The sequence below is a fragment of the Pelmatolapia mariae genome, linkage group LG8 (assembly GCF_036321145.2).
Source record: "Pelmatolapia mariae isolate MD_Pm_ZW linkage group LG8, Pm_UMD_F_2, whole genome shotgun sequence".
Classification (NCBI taxonomy): domain Eukaryota; kingdom Metazoa; phylum Chordata; class Actinopteri; order Cichliformes; family Cichlidae; genus Pelmatolapia; species Pelmatolapia mariae.
The window spans coordinates 9,447,107-9,464,848 of record NC_086234.1 but is presented as its reverse complement, the minus strand read 5'-3'; the positions used below and the strand labels follow the sequence as shown (position 1 = coordinate 9,464,848).

General features: G+C 37.5%; 1 protein-coding gene across 1 annotated transcript; it reads right to left on the bottom strand.

Moving 5' to 3' along the window:
* Positions 1-4,585: 4,585 nt before the first annotated feature.
* On the bottom strand, positions 4,586-16,305 carry LOC135933522 (alpha-N-acetylgalactosaminide alpha-2,6-sialyltransferase 1-like). Its single transcript, XM_065471605.1, has 8 exons — positions 16,239-16,305; positions 15,800-15,962; positions 14,376-14,538; positions 7,725-7,863; positions 7,537-7,640; positions 6,968-7,051; positions 6,342-6,441; positions 4,586-4,795 (listed from the first exon to the last, which is right to left on the bottom strand). The coding sequence occupies exons 2-8, from the start codon at positions 15,864-15,866 to the stop codon at positions 4,586-4,588; spliced, it is 867 nt and encodes a 288-aa protein (XP_065327677.1). The 5' UTR covers positions 15,867-15,962; positions 16,239-16,305.
* Positions 16,306-17,742: the final 1,437 nt, after the last annotated feature.

Sequence of the window (17,742 nt, the reverse complement as noted above, 5' to 3'; positions counted from 1 at the left end):
ATGACAGTAAAATGAATCTATTTATTTTACTTTTTAAGTCGTCATAAATGTTTTCCAAACAAAATGTTTACTTTCAACTTCAGAAAAAATATAAATTTTGTAAAGTAATGAAATATATTTAATTGCATGTGTGCTTATTTGAATACTTCATATTATTTGGGATTTTTTTGGACTCAAATTCCTTGACTACATCAGTGACTACTCAAATGGTCTGTAACAAATGTAAACATTGTGCAATATCTGCATGTAACATTATGTATAAAACTACAATATGAAAGAAATAAAGCTGACCTTTGTGTGATGCTTTAGTGTTGTGTTTTATCATTGCATGTTGAAGGAAGGGTGTTTAGAACAGGTGGGCAGATACTAAATACAGGGAGCCCATTGTTTGTCGACATTAGTGATCAGTGGAGCCTATTTCAAACCTGAACCACAGGGTTGCTACTACGCCCCTTGTAGCTGTACTTGTAGCTGTCCTCTATGTCTGCAATGTTACCTTATGGTACTTTGATCCCCTCAGTTCTGACTACCTTCCCTCTCTTTGTTACCATCCGACTACACTTCTCCAGTCCGAACAACATCTGCTGCGACCGGTTGGGGTGAGAGAAGGAAAACAGGATAAAGACATGCTGTGGAAGAGAGACAGAGATTAATAACAAGTACGATTTAATGCAGAGAGGTCTATTAACACATAGTGAGTGAAAAAGGTGACTGAAAAGGAAAAACTCAATGCATCATGGGAGTCCCCCAGCAGCCTACACCTATTGCAGCATAACTAAGGGAGGATTCAGGGTCACCTGGTCCAGCCCCAACTATATACTTTTGCAAAAAGGAAAGTTTAGTTAAGCCTAATCTTAAAAGTAGAGATAGTGTCTGTTTCCCGAATCCAAACTGGAAGCTGGTTCCACAGAAGAGGGGCCTGAAAACTGAAGGCTCTCCCTCCCTTTCTACTTTTAAATGCTCTAGAAACAAGTAGGCCTGCAGAGCGAGAGCGAAGTGTTTTAATAAGATGATATGGTACTACAAGGTCATTAAGATAAGATGGGGCCTGATTATTTAAGACCTTTTGAATTCAATTCTGGATTTAACAGGAAGCCAATGAAGGGAAGCCAAACAGGAGAAATCTGCTCTCTCTTTCTAGTCCCTGTCAGTACTCTTGCTGCAGCATTTTGGATTAGCTGAAGGCTTTTCAGGGAGTTTTTAGGACATCCTGATAATAATGAATTACAGTAGTCCAGCCTTGAAGCAATAAATGCATGAACTAGTTTTTCAGCATCACTCTGAGACAGGATATTTCTAATTTTATAGATGTTGCCTAAATGGAAGAAAGCAGTCTTACATATTTGTTTAATATGTGCATTGAAGGACATGTCTTGGTCAAAAATGACTCCAAGGTTCTTCACAGTGTTACTGGAGGCCAAGGTAATGCCATCCAGAGTAAGAATCTGGTTAGATACCATATTTCTAAGATTTTCAGGGCCGAGTACAATAACCTCAGTTTTATCTGAATTAAGAAGCAGAAAGTTAGCGGCCATCCAGGTCTTTATGTCTTTAAGACATTCCTGCAGTTTAACTAATTGGTGTGTGTCACTACATTCAGCCATCCACCCATTCACACACACATTCACACACTTTATGAGAGGTAAACAAATTTATACAGTGTCATGTCACACTGAACATTGACATTATTCATTTCAACATTATTCAGTGTCATGGCCTCATGCAGGAGATCAAGAAATACTTCTCCTATTGCTGTTATTCTGTGGCAGGCCAAACTTTTCAAAAACTTAATGAAACAAGACACCATCCATTCAGGCAATCTGGAACAACAAAACAATATCACACCCTATCCAGCCTGCACTCACCAGCTCAGTAGCTTATGAAGCGTAGCATGAACTAAGTAGAACATTTAAGCGTGTCACAACATCTCTGTTTACATTTCATGATTCATTCTATGTATTTCCTTACTCATTGTAACCTTTAAACTTTCACCAGAGGCAACAAGTGAATGAATAAAATGTAGGATAAAAGAAAAATAAGGATGCTAGATTTGTCTTCATCATTAAAACCCTTGGAGAAATACAGACATGTTGGATATATGTGTAATATATTGCAGATACTGTTAACAACATGTTTATGTGAAATATTAGTTTTTACCACTAGATGGCAGTAAAGGATTCGCTAGGCCAATCCAAAAACCTACACCTGCCTTTAGGCAATAGTCAGTTAAAAATAATTTCTTCTGTCGTTAAACTTCATTTAAAACTACCCCTTTAAAAGTGATTCGGTTTATCCACACTGTGGTTTTATGCAAAAATAAATCTAGTGTTTTATTTCAAGCTGTCTGAGTTACTCGTCAAGTGAATAACTGTTACATTTGCAGTATTTTTGGTATAGAATTCCTTTAATTAGAGTGGGATTGCAGCAGTTGTATATATACAAAAATTAATTCATTGGTGCTAAAAAGCATATTCAAGAAATCAATATGATTTGATCAATTTTGACAACAAATATTATTATTTGTGCTTCTGACACAATTAAAAACAATTAACCCTGCTTATAAGTAATTCTGTACTTATTTAGCACAGTTGAGCATTTTATTTGTAATTAATTAACTTAACACTATCATTGCATTGTACAGTAACAAAAATATACTAAATATTTACTAAAATAAAATGCAAAATGTTATAGTATCAGAATCTGAAAATGTACGTGTTAAGAATCCAGCATTGAAGCTATTACTTTGAAAAGGTTAGGTTGCATGCACTCAAAGAAGGGGGTGATCGATCGATTTTTCAATAAGGAAAAAACAAACAGAACAAACATGTTGGCCATGTTTGACAGACACCACCTTTTACTTGTAGTAAGATAGTGAAGGATGCGATACAAAGTTGTTCTGATGATTTGAATCCTGAAGGGAGCAGTTCTTTTTTTTATTTGAATTGCAAAAAGGAATGTGATTGAGGGGATTTCAGGCTTCTGAAACGTTGGCTGAGGCTTTCAGTATTTGACAGTGCTATTGCTATTTGCACATTTTATTTGAATTTACTTGAATATCTGAATAAGAAATGAAAAAGTGCTTTGAAGGGAAAACGCTATCAAAAAACTGAAAGCAAAAATTAAGGATTTACTGGGATATAATGGGAATGGAAATACTAACAAACAGTAGGAGACTCTCAGAAAAAGAAGGGAACACACAATAATGTGGGGCAACTCAACACAAGGCTGAAACAATAAATACAAAAGATATGTCTTGCCCTTTTCACTTTTTCCCTTTTTACGTAAATGGCCTCCTTGACTCCCCACTCAAACCAGCATTGCTCCCTGTGTATATCCTCATCATTGAAAGAGTGTCCACTGGCGTGTAGGTGTGAATAGACTGCGGAGTCCTGGCCTGACGAGTTAGCTCTTCTGTGTTGTCCCATCTGCTTAGCCAGGTCGGGTTCCCCGACGTATAAATCATGACAATCCTCCTGGCACCTAACAACGTAATCTATGTTACTCTGTTTGTGTCGGGGGACCCGATCCTTGGGGTGGACCAATTTTTGGCGCAGTGTGTTTTGAGGTTTGTAATCCACAGAGACATGATGTTTAAAGAGAATGTGTCTCAACTGCTGCAATACTCTTGACACATAAGAGATCACTAAGGGTTTTCGCTCAGTCAGCGGTTGTCTTTCTCTCCTGGATTGGCTGAAGTTTTCGTTAGGCGCCTTCCCAGCTTTAACAAATGTCCAGCTGGAATAATCACATTTACTCAGGGCCTTCTTGATATGATGTTCTTCTGCTTCTCTGGCCACTGTAACTGTGGGGATGGTGTTCGCTCCATGTTGTAGTGTCCTGATGACACCCAGTTTGTGCTCCAGTGGATGATGAGAGTCAAACCTTAAATACTGATCCATACGTGTTGGTTTACAGTATCATCAACTTTTCTTTGCATATCAGTATGCATGTACTCTAAAGAGTGCTAAAGTCTTCTGCATTTAACTTTTTGATTTTTTGCCCTGTTTTAATCTTATTTATTTATTGATCTTTTTTGTATTTTCTTTATCACTGAGGGCACCACTGTAATTTTTGTTACGTTCTTGTAACATAATGACAATAAATAAATAAATCTAAACCTTGAGACAATTTAGTTACAGTTTAGAGTTATAAACCTTGAAGGAGTCCTTTTACCTTCAGGTTGTCTCATAATATAAAAAATACCCTACGGACATACACTTTTTTTCCTTTTTTTTTTAAAAGTCCCATGAAATAAACCTTTAGGCTGACTTATAGAAAAAGATGTTACAGTGTCTTTAATTTAAAGATTTCTGCTTGTGATGTTGTTATATACTGGACTGAGGACCCCTTTAGGACTGGCAAAACATCCCAAACAAACTAGAACAAATCTGATCACCTTCATTCCATCCATCCATCCATCTTCCACTTATCCAGTTGAGGGTCACAGGGGGGCTGGATCTTAGTCCCTGGCGATATGGTGGATTTGAACACAGGACTTAGGCTAACCACTGCACCAACGTGCTGCCTGAAACAAGTTTTGAATATCAACAGATCAGTGGTGCAGGTTCTGTCATTAAGAGGGAACTCAGTGTTGCTTCGGGGTTTCTGTCTTTGTTTCTGGCTCCGTTCTTTGATACAGCTTTATTATTTTTCTTTTGTGAAAGTTTTTCCATGTATTCTTCTCCAAAATGTAGTCATGGTTGGCATAGAAAATGACATTACTTTTAATGTACTTCTCAAAATAGTAGTTGGAGTATTTCATGTATTCATCAGTCATGAATCCATATGCATCCACCTGAGGATACAGAAAGAGAGAGAAAAAAATATATTTTAGTACAGCACTTTTCAAAATATATTTTGCAGAATACCTTAATACAGGATCAATTTGGATCATGCACAGCACAAATCTACAGCAGAATGGCTATATATACATATATGCAGTCAACATTAAAAAATATCAGAAATGTATATATATATACATATATATATATATATCTTCAAGGACTAAGATCATGCTCCCCTGTGACCCTCAAAAGCTAAAGGGTTGTTAACTAATTCTAGTGCCAAGTAGAAATCACAATGATTAGTGGTCATTAAAAATGTGTTCGGAACTTTCAAACTGATGATTTTCTCATAAACCACAACACTTGGGTGGGTCCTGGGTCGTGTGACCCAGTGTTTCAAGTTTCATGGTATTTGGTTTTTCATTGTTTATGTTTTGGTTCATTTCAAGTTTTCAAGATTTTCATGATTTTTGTTCTGGGCTTGTTTATGTTTTTGCTCCAGTTCAAAATCATGTTCATAGTTGCTATAGTCATTTCTAGTTTCCCATTTTAGGTCCTAGTTTAGCTTTTGCCACTGTTCTTGCTGCCTAGTTTTTCTTTTATGTAATCAGCCATAATAAAGGCTTGCTTTTGTTTTTTGAAGGTCAAGGTCAAATTATATATAGCACATTTTCAGACAGACGATGTTGCACAACGCGCTTAACAATATAAAAATACCATTAAAAAAGAAACAATGTAAAACAATAATAACAATATAAAACAATTATAGGACAATAAAAGAATGAAAACAATAACTAAGACTGTCAAATAAGACCAAAGTCCTTGGGTTATAGTGTGTTAAAAGCCAGGGCATAAAAATATGTTCCGTTGTCCGCAGTGTCTGCTTTTGGATCTCCTTCTCTAATCTCCAAGCAAACCGTGACAGACATACTTCTCTCTCCTGGATAAACTGCCTTTATAGGTTTAGACGCATTGTTAGGACGCATTGTCATCGGCAGTACTAACCCTAGCCCAAATTTTGATATCAGATAGATATCAAAATTTGCTGTATCACACAGAACTGCCATTTGAGGTGGTTTGAGCATTTGATTCGGAGGCCTGCTTCACACTTCCTAGATCACGTAGTTTGGGCATTGAAAAAGGACCCAGGGAAACTCCAAGATACGTTTAACAGATTACATGTCCCGACTGGCTTTGGGGTCCCTTGATGTCCCCTCTAATCTCCAATGAGCTGCAGGAAGTGGCTGGGGTGGGGGAAGTATGAGGATCTCTGCTCAGACTGCTGTCCGGAATAAGATGAGCAGCAAAAAAAAATGGACGGACAGATGAGCTTGGATGAAAACAATGCAATGCTTTCTACTATGCAAACAGAGTAGCATTTGTACTGATATGTTTAAAATATGTGATGTTCAGTTTTATCCAATTTGCAAAATTGTGTGTTAAATAATTTCTTTTAATGAAAGAGCTGCTCTGAGGTTCAGTACCTGTCAGTTTCTGTATTGTGTGCTTTGAAATCTGTGACTCTCACAATGAAATGTAAAGGTGATATTAACTCACTGTATCACATGTGTGCAAAGCCAGGAAGAGAGTGAACGCTCCGTTGGTTGGTCTGACTATTGGCCAGAATGTTTCATTCAGATTAGGTGACTTTAGGAACCTGTGGATAAAAAAAAAGCTTCAATGGAAAATGAACAGAAAACAAACCAAAAAAAATACTGACAAGTAAGGAAACACTGCATCCTTCACACTGAACATTAAGTTAAAATAGCTTCAGGAAAGGCTGTAAATGATTGTTTGCTGTAAATGATCAAATATCTGATTGTTGGATTTATAACAATTAAATGATTTTGAGTTCAATCACCAAAAATAATATTTTATGGTGATTGTGTGGCCCAGATATCTTACATTTTTTTCATTAGTTATTTCATAATTTACTGGCTTGGAAAAAACTTCTGCTTTCCATGAATGATAAAAATAATTATTTGTTGCTTCCTAATGTCGTTTTACCCATTTTGGCAATTCTACATTACCTTCAAATGTAAGCATCTTATTTTTCATTCTTATATTTAAATAGGACAAAATCTGGTATTTTTTTTTGGGGGGGGGGGGGGGGGGGGGGTGTTTTTGGTGTGTGTGTGTTTTTTAAATTTAATTATTTATTTTTACCTCCGGTAACAACTGACCTGTTCCTCACGTATCGGAGGAAGTCCTGGTGTAGAACGTAGAAGCGGCTCTCATTGTACTGCCCTGAATAGTAGTCCCTTGGCCTGGTGAGGTTAAAACACAAAAGACAGGAGGGATCATTTATTATTATTAGTTTTTTTGTTTTGTTCGTTTGTTTCTTCTTCTTCTTTTTTTTTTAAATTGCCTATTAAAACCTAAAACCAAAGTGGATTGCAACCCAAGTTTCATCTTGTTTTGGGTGTTTCAAGAGTGTATTTGTCATTTGAATCTGTTAAGCGAGACACCTGTGCGTCTCTCACTTGGTTGTTGGTGCACTCAGCAGTGACATGTGGGAGCTGTGACAAAGGCCATGGATTTTTACCAGCTAGAAAAAACCACAGCTGCTCTTAAAAAGTTGTCTAATGTCAATTTAAAGCAATTAGAAAATCTAAATTTGTTAAAGAAAGAGAAAAATAACCAGTGTATGTAACAGTCATGTACATCAATGAGAAATCACAGATGAAAGCTATAAATTCAACATTGAGCATAAATCAAAACTTTCACTCAATTTCCTGCAGATGATAATCACCATTCCTTGTCGAATTGGCCACCAGAGACCTGCTGTCCTTTGAGAAGACCCTCGAGCCATTGGAAATCTCTTATCCCCTCGGGAATCATCACATATTTTATTCCCTGCCAAGAGGAAAATTATGGAGAGTAATCATCTTTATTTTGGGGAGTATAAAAAGTATCACAATCCTGTCTAAGCTTTAGTACCTCATCATGAGGGGCAGATTTGTATCCATATGTCCCAAAAACAGAAGGTGATGCAGTGATGGAGTACGCTGTGTGAACATACACTGATGTTCTGTTTCCTACATCTTCCTCAAAACCTTTGGTAACGGCACCGTTCATCCTGCCAAACAGACACAATTCAGAAAACTGATCTTTGGTTTGGTTTATGTTGATTTAACTGCAATGTTCAAGTTCAGTCACTATAGTTCAAGCGACAGCATTCACATCGAAAGCGGTGTCATATACCTTTCATCTTATTGTGCTTTTCCTTAGTTTCTGTCTTATAGCAGCATTTGTGCAAGGATTACCTTGATGCCTTCCCATAAAGTACAAGATATTTTTTTAATGCAAGTTTATTTACATCAATAAAAATGTTTTCAGCAATTCATTTCTATATTAATTTCTAGTTATTAATAACCCTTTTGTCAGTTTTGAGTTATCTTCCCAGTATTTTGACTTAGTGGGGGAAACAAACTAGTTTTTCAGCTCTTGACCCTGTATGATGTCACTAAGTGCTCATATCTCAGGGGTGTTAGTACAAAAGCCTCATCCACCTGCCGTCTAGTTGTACGCAAGACTGGAAATAAGGATCAGCATAATATTAATTAGCTGCAATAGCACCAATGTTTAGTAGGTTGCAGTACCAAAAAAATCTAACAGACTTCCATTCAAAGAGGTGAAACTCATGGCGTCAATAAATTTTCCATGAGTCACTGGCTAAAATCTCTTTTTCAGTGTTCTCATCTATTTCGAAATCAGTTCCACAAATAGCATGAATATTAGGTCTGTTTGATGACTGATGTGATTCATATTTCTGGAGTACCAGAGGGGGGTGTCATTTACCAGTACAGCTGACTCACATGCCGGTAAGAGATCTTTTCAGACAATAGCTGGTGTTGTTTAGGCTTAGGAAATAACAGACAGTCTGGGAACTCAAAGGCAATCTTGGCATTCCTCATATAAAGTTGATTCTTTCTACTTGTATTACTTCCTTAAGAGTTGAAGTAAGAACAAGTTTTGTGAGTGTAATTGCTTGGCTTCTCATTTGATTTTGAAAGTGTATTTCTTTCTTTGGATTTCATGTAAGGGTGTGGGACACACCACACTGGGCCAGTGTAAGCTTTCCTGTCTTCTTTTCACTGTCCTATCAACATAAAATAAAAAAATAAATAATAATATTATTCAGGAAGTGACCTCCACATCAGCATGGGTATAAGAGCAGAGGAAGCTGAAAGAGTAAGCAAAGAATTTGCAGTTTTCTCCAGAAAACTGTTGAAGCATCTCTCTCTGAGATGAATCTGTGAGTTCCTGTACTAATAGATCATTAAAATGTTGGTAAAGACCAAAACGATTGCACACTTGTGCCATATTACAAAAATCACTGGGTGGACAGCAAGCTGAAATCAGACTTGCGACAATGGTGAGCATTAGGTTTAAGTGATTCCATGGTTAAGCTGGTTCAGCTGGTTCTTTATGGATAGAGGCTTTGGCATCTGGAGAGGACCATTCCTATCAGAATGAAATTTCTCTTCATAGCTAAAAAGTGATTACACAGAGCCTTATAATTATTTCAAGCAACTCTTCCTTTCTCCAGGGATATAATTAGATCCCTTGGAAGGAGGACAAAGACATAATGAGAAAGATATGATGAAAATATACAGCTATAAATGTTAAATGGACACATATAGTTTGAATGAGCTATTTGTGACTGTTAAATTAAAAACTTATAAATATCAATTCTTGTTTCAGCAAGATGACAATAAAACTGACTGTTTGGAACTAGCACAAGAAAGCTGGTCTTCAATCACTAACCTGTGGGTAGGCACACATATAATTGTGGTAAGTGCACAGACATTTAGGCAACATCCTGGTTCAGACATTTAAGTGTTTGACACTATGGTGTCAAAGTGTGAACCTCCTCCCTGTATCTTCCCTGAATCTTTGTTGTCAGTCATGAGTCGAATGATCCGTGATGTCCATGTTATGGATGGATTGACAGTTATGTGTACAGAGCATATAGAGGAGGCTCGCATGACGAAAGTGTGCTCATATTGAGGCTTGGGGTATTTGCTTGTCCAGTCTGACAGCCTGGAGGCATTTGGTGAGCAAATATATATCTAGTAAAATATTTAAGTCAGTGCATGAACTTTGTCCAACAGCTTATTTGAAACAATGTCATTAAATGCCGAGCTGAAGTCCATGAACAGCATCCATATCAAGTGTGTTTGTCTACAGGAATAAGGGCTGTATCAAGAGCCAGAGAGTTAATCTGTTTCCTATAATTTATTGGTGTAAAGTTATTCCAACTGATAATGCTGTCTGATATGACAGGGTTTTCATCCTGTGACCAACCATTCATATACCATAGCTTATAATGAGGGTCAAAGGACAGAATGCACCTTGTACATAAACAGTGGCTTGAAAGATAAATAAATAAATAAATTATAAGACAAGACATAGCACTGTTTCTGTCAAATATATTTGCCTCAATTTTGAATTTTTTCCCCTCTTTCTTTCTTTTTTGTACATATTTGTCACATGCTGTATGCTTTAGATCGTGAAAGTAATTTCAATATAAGACACTAAAGTAAATGCAGAATGCAAATTTTTGTATATGATGATTTAATTTAGTAAGGAAACAACAAAAAAAACTATACAAACCTGACCCAACAAAAAAAAAATTATAGTCCAGCCAATCCAGAGTTTAAGTAGAATGCAATAATTTGACAAAAAAAAGTAATTTGTTCACAATTGGTTACCATTTTTTAAACCGGAGGTTTAATATAAGCCATATATACAGATATATAGAGATGGCACATGAAAAACTAAGTTTCATGACAATTTCATTAATTTAAAAAAAGAGCTGAAAAAAGTACATGTAAGTACTGTACCTATAAGTTTGGTAAGGTAGTGAAATTAAATTGTTATGCTGTAGGAAAAATCAGCTGCAAGCGTCAGAGATTTCAAAATGCTTCCAGAGTGTCCAGCACTGACTGCTTTAGCAAAGATGGCCCAAATGTACAGCGCACAGTTTCAATGTGTATGTGAAGTGCACCAGTAAAAAGTCTGTTGAAAAAGAACCTGAGGGCCGCCTGCAGTTTGCAAATGAATGAATCACTTAATCACTCTATGAAAACACCGTATGACAACAGTGATGGATTATTTAGCAGGAAAGCTTTGACTGGTAGGAAAAGGAACTCTTAGGCAATGGAAAATATTTACCACAAATTATTTCTGCAACATTAGTTCCTAGGCTTCTTTGTCACAATATTATATCATAATTATTACTATTTTTGTCATTTCTTGTTGTAAGGGTTTTCTTTATATATGCTGCCATTGTCTTTAAGCTCTTCTACAAAAAAGGATAAAAAAATATCTGCTCAACCAAAATATGTGAAAACACCCAAATACATGTCTGCACATGTTCCTGCTTCTTATTTCTTGGAGGTTTTTTCTTTTTCAAGTTGTTCAAAAGAAAGAAGTTCTTGAAGAACAACTGCCGATTTTCTGAGAGAAATGAGTTTCATATCAGTGTCTGCATAAGTGTACACAAATTATATCTCAAAGGCTCTCCACCATAGTTAAATATTGTCCTATGCATTCTAATACACAGAAATAATACATTGTTTTTTTTAAGGTGTGGAATATCCTGGAATTTTAAGAGGTGTGTTCTTCTCTTGGATCCTTCTTGCGGTCACCAGTGTGTGAATGTGTGTGTGAATGGGTGGATGACTGAACGTGTAAAGCACTTTGGGGTCCTTAGGGACTAGTAAAGAGCTACACAAATACAGGCCATTTACCATTTTTACCTTCTTTAGCTCTCTGACAGGTTTCATCGCAGGCTTTCTTTCTGTGCTATCTGCCCTACTCTACAATTACATAAACTTGAGTGTAAACAGAGATTAGGCAGTTTGGTTTGGCAGTTAGTTTGGCTGAGCTGATATACTCACTGACAGCAGCTCTCTCCACTCTCTGTTTACATATGCCCGTCTAATCCTAACCCAGTCTTGTACAATTGGTCATTGTGTTCGGTTTGCTGTGTTAAGATATGATATGTTTAGTTATGATACGTAAGAGCAGTTCTCTCTTGATACATTCAGAAAATTTTGTGAATAGAAATATCTTATAAGTTATTTTGAGTAATGTCTTGCAAAAGAGAAAAAAATCTCTGGCCACTTTATTAGGTACACCTATTCAACCCAAACCTCTGGTAAGCCAGTCATGGCTGGTCATGGCCGACAGGCTGGTCTATTTCAGAAAGTCGAACAGTAACTCAATTGACCACATGTTACAATCAAAGTACGCATGCCAAACACTGATGCAACAGAAGACCATACTGTGCCACTCTTTTTAGGGGAGGAACAAGAAATTGAGGCTACTATTCACCAGTGTTGGGTAAGTTACTTTAAATTAGTAACTTAGTTACATTACTAGTTACTTCTCTAAAAAAGTAACTCAGTTACTTCAAGTTACTCGTTACTTTCAAAGTAACTAGTTACTAGGGAAAGTAACTTTGGTTTTACTCAGAATTCTCTTGTTAATGTGTTGCTTCCGTAACTGGATACCCAGCAAGATCTTCTAGCTTGCTTACTTGCCACAAGTGCACTGTGCCACCTACCAATAGAAAGGAAAAAATAATGTGCACATTTCCACGAGAGAAATCCCATGCCTGGACCGTCGTTGACCGCCGCCATGATTCTAGCCTACGTCACAGCGTCATGTGCGCTTTTTACATCCAACACAAAAACTGCAGTCGTGGTGCTTTTGATTGTACTCAGAACTTGGAAATTCTGCCTTCTGAATAGGAAGATGTTGGTAACACCAGACTGCAGATGAGCTGCATACAGAGCTGGACTGGGACAAAAAAATCGTCCCGGGCATTTTGACTAGAGACCGGCCCACCATTATAGGAAAAATCATAAAGCCTTTGAATGAAAACAAAAAACACTGTTGTGACAGTGATGTACACTGTTCTGATGGTATATATGTATCAATCTATCAATTGTTTGTTGTAAGACTCAGATAATTATTTTTTTTAAAGCGAGACATTTTAAATGAGAATAATAAAGAAAAGTATTTCCTTGTCCCCCCCTTTCCCTGTTAATGCCCTACCTGGCCCCCTGGCAAAACTTTGCTAGACCCGCCCCTGCACAGTTACCAGCTGTCAGCTACTTAGAAAAGGATCCTGGTGTTATTTGTCTCTCAGAAACAGTTCATAACTTCCCTTCAACTCATTCATGTCACCTAAAAGGTAAACCTGTTTCTCCATCACCTGTTCAGCTCTGATGATTCAGTAAGGACGTCTCCTGGTTTCATCTTCATGTTTCCCTCTCACCAGATAACCAAACAGATATCATGACCAGCAGCTTTTACAGCTGTGGCTCCAGCAAACATCAGCTGATACTAGAAATTAATATTAAATAAATTCTAACAACAGCTGATCAAGCTTAAACGTGCTGCTGTTGTTTAGCACAACATCCGCTGGTTTCCTCTTTCTGGCGCAAAGTGGGCGATAAATAAACAAGAGAGAAAAGCCGATCAGCTGATCATTGATCAGTTTCGTGATTGAAGTAGAAACGGGAGAGAATGAGAGAAGAAGAGGCAGCTGTGCAGCTCCAGCTTTGTGTCTTTTTCATTGTAGCTGAAGTCCTGGACAAACTGTGTTCCTTTTCACCTCAATACGAAACGCGTAATATTTTCTCTGAATACCAGACGATTCTGTTTTTTAGGGGACGGTTGGAAACTCTAATAATTAACCGTATGAACAAAATAAAGTTCAACATCAGTAACATAGCACCACCCAGCTGTATAGAAACTCCGTCATGCTAGCTAGCACGCAGTATGAAAATGTCAGCATACCGAAAATAAACTCCACCTAAACTTGGTTTATATCTGACCCAGATAGACTGCAGGTCATAACTTCTTACCTGAAGTTCAGTTCACCTGACACGCGGACCGGCGGCCGCTTCGGGTCTCTCCTCTTGCCTCCCTTTTCCTTCATCCACCTGCTGGCTTCCACCACTTGCTAATGTTACTGAATCTGTGGAAGCTCCGCGATATCCACCACACGAAGTAACGAATAACGAGCCTATCTAAATCCCAGTAACGAGTAACGCGTTCCTGGTTTTGGCATAATAACTAGTTACCGTGCTCGTTACCACAATAATAACGTAGTTACTGTGTAACGCGTTACTTAATAACGCGTTAGTCCCAACACTGCTATTCACACAGGCTCAACAAAATTGGACAATAGAAAAACCCGAAAAATCTTTGCCACAATGAATCAAGGCAGTTCTGAAGGGAAAAAGGACTCCAGCATAGTACTAATAAGGTTTACCTCATAAAGTACCTGGAGAGTTTATGTGATGTTGTACCAAAGAAGAAATACTCTCTTTGTGATGCTTTCAGCCACTTAATTTATCTTGATCTTAAAGTTTTATACCATATTTCAGTGGTATTTTTAAATACCACTGAAATATGGTATTAGCTGGATGTTTCTAGAGATTTCATCAGACCTAAGCGATTGTTGTGCTCTCCATTAAACTGCTCTCAAATGGGAACATTTGATCCCTAAACTACCCTTCAGTTCAGAGAATAGAGAATAGGCAGGTATTTTTTGTAGCTCTTTCTTACCGAAAAACGTAATCATGAGCATCGATCTCTGCACCCACTTTTGAGCCGTTCAGAATTCCCGCAGTACCCACCACAGCGCAGTGAACACAGCCATCGCCCCCTGGTTTCGGGAGGAGCAGTGGCTCTTTTGGCTTTGGAATCAGCTTCACTGAAGCCATCACATCTGCAAACGAAAAGAGAACGCAAAAGTAGAGACACTTATTGGCACTCGTACAGGAGCAAACTTGTTCAGACTTGTGGATGAAACATGTGGATGCCAGATTTTCATCCTAACATGCAAATTTCACAGCAGAATTTCATCAGACCAAACAGTATTTTTTTCCAATCTTATGTTTTCCAGTTTTGCTGGATTAGGGTTAGACTAAAACTAACTAAACTAAACTGTAGTCTTAGTTTCCTGTTTTGATAGGAGTGGCAACTGGTGTGGCTTTCGGATGATTCAAGTTTCAATTTGTTATGTGTTCTTCTGCATACTATAGTTGTAACAAGTGTTTATTTGAGCTGCTGTTGTATTCATATTAGTTCAAAGAAGTCTGGCTGTTCTCCTCTGAGCTCTGAGATCAACAAGGCGTTTTCACCCAGAGAACTGCCAGTGTTCCCTACCATTTTCTGAATTATTTTTTATTGTTTTATAATTTTATTATTGTATTGTGATGGGTTATTATTATTATTATTTGACTTATGGATGGCAAAAAGGATTTTTTCATTCACAAAAAAACTTTTTCAGTGCAGAAAAAAAAGCTTCTATAGTAAGCCCTAGAGATGGTTGTGTGGGAAAATTAAAATCCCAGTAGATCAGCACTTTCTGAAATATTCAGGCCAGCCCATTTGGCACCAGCAACCACGCCACACTTAAATACGAATAAATCTTCTTTGGTTGCCCATTCAGACGCTCAGTTTGAACTTCAGCAGGTAATCCTGACCATATCTATGTGTCTAAATGCATTGAGTTGCTGCTATGTGATTGGATGATTAGGTATTTGCATGAAAGAGCCGTTGAACAGATATATAATGAAATGACTGTATTTTCATTGGGTGCTGTAAGAATAACATCATGTCTTTCAATACAAGTTCAATCTTAGCTTTCTTGACTGATCGTTTAATTACTCCTCGATAAGCTTGATGAGCTTTGACTTACTTCACCAGGACCTTTGTCTCTCTGGTTCTTCAAATAGTGTACTTACAGAAATGAAAAGTGTGTATGACACAAAAACAATAATTAAAGGTGACATAATATTTTTTAACACTTAAGGTAACTGTCTTTCTTATTGACGTGTATCTTTTTCACTATTATTTTATCAGAATATTGGGAGTTAGAATTAGGAAGAGGAAATTAAATCATAAAAAAAATATCTATTATTCCATTACTGAGCAGTCTGATACAATACTGATACTTGACCTGATATCAGTTCATAACTACCTACCATCATATTTGTACTCCATGAACCCAAAAGGATTGTTAAAATGTGAAAGTCGATTCCACTCGCTCATGTTAATGTTGTCCTTGTGCAGAAACAAACGTATGTTGGGAAGAAAAGCCTTCTTGAAGTTCTCATCCTGGGAGTTTCGCAGTGATTGGGCACATGTCTGATAATCACAGAAGTATTAAATTGTGAAATTGGTTAAAATGATTTTGTGCCAGACTTATTTTAGAAACCTTTAGGAATAATTAAGAAACATGTATTGTAATTAAAGGAGTGAAACCATTAAGAAACCCAGTCAAACAGAAAATACAGGACAGTTACACCAAAGGCAACAGACTGACTGCATGGCTGAGCACACTTCAGCGTTGCCAGCCCACAGCCATTAAGATAATTACTATATTTATACTGTTTCTGTCATATTGTGTCTTAGCATGCTTACTGTTGGTCTAGGTGGGGCATCCTGGTTATAGACATCATCAAAATCCCACTGAGGAGCCTTTGTGAAATTTCCTTGGTAGAGGAGAGGTATTGGAGTCTCAGCCACGGCTCCATGTGTAGAGTATTTCGGCTCTGTCACTGGGTTTGTTTGTGTTAAATCAACATTTTTTGCTCGGCTGGTTGTGGTAGACACAGAAGGCGGTGCAGCTGTCTTTTCTTTCTGTCCCCAGAGTTTAATATCAAATGAAAAGCTTTCCCATCTGATTTCATGTTTTCCTGGGAAAGTTATCCAACTGAATCATAAATTTGACAAAAGCAAAAATGGCAACAGGACAAAAGGGGGCAAAAAGAAAAGTTCAGAATTAGCAAATCAATTTATGGTTCCTTTTTTAAAAAACAAAACAAAATAAAACAATCTACTTACCGTTTTGATAACTTTTCCTGAGATAGAATCAAAACCACAAAACAAACTGTAATTATAAGGAGCAACGAAAACATCCTGGATGTGTGAACTGCCATCGCTGTTGAGTGAAGGCTTCACCGCTAAATTGAACACACATAGATACACTTATGCACTCCCTTCTGAATTTGACTCTTTTTCACTGATGTGAATGGGCTGGGCTACACCACAGTTTGCGGACAGATAAGCAGTCAAATATATTCAGACACACAAAGCCAACCACACAGAGCTTAACAGCAATGTGGTTTGTTACACAACAATGGAACTTCAGAAACAGACATAACTCAGGGATTAAACCTGTTATACCTGCCGTATTTTAAAACTAAAATAAACAGCCACAGCATTCCTTTAATAACGTTGAAAACTGCAAAAAGGTTCATTTGGTTTGTCTTGTGAATTTGACCGTGTGTGGGTGTGTCCTGCTATCTCCTCTGCCTTAGGTGCCACACTTTTTGTACAGCTGACTCTACTCAGCAATTAAGATAGAATACTTAGGGCCAAAAAGTCTTGTTGGTTTTGCAGCCGGTGAGATCTGTGTGTGTGTGTGAGATGACTGCTTATTCCTGCTCAGTAGAGAGGAGTGTGTTTTTTGGTCATTAAGCCTTTTAGGCTTATTTTTCAGTTTAGTGACAAACTCCTGGGTTTTGCTGTTTTCTTTCTTTAAAGGTTGATAGTGGCTTGTCTGTCACTTTTAGTTTAATTAGTAATTGAATTATTAGAAAAAACCTTTAATGTAACAATTTTGCCTCCCTGTCCCCTGTGATGGAAATTTCTTTAAGCTTCGTGTATTGATCATGTGCTTGATCAAACAATAATTCCCGTTTGGCTCTACCTCCCTTATCTTTCCTGCTTAGCTTCTCATTTCTTTTGTCTAGTCTCATCTAACTCTAGCCCTCAGAGAGTCTGTGGGTCTTGTTCTCTAAAACCTAAAGAATTATGGATTTGATCGACTGGTTCTGTAACGAAACTGACAACCTCTTCTTAACAAGAAGCCTGGGCTCGGGAGAGCCCGATTACCGATACTCGATGGTCGGTTGTGTTGTGT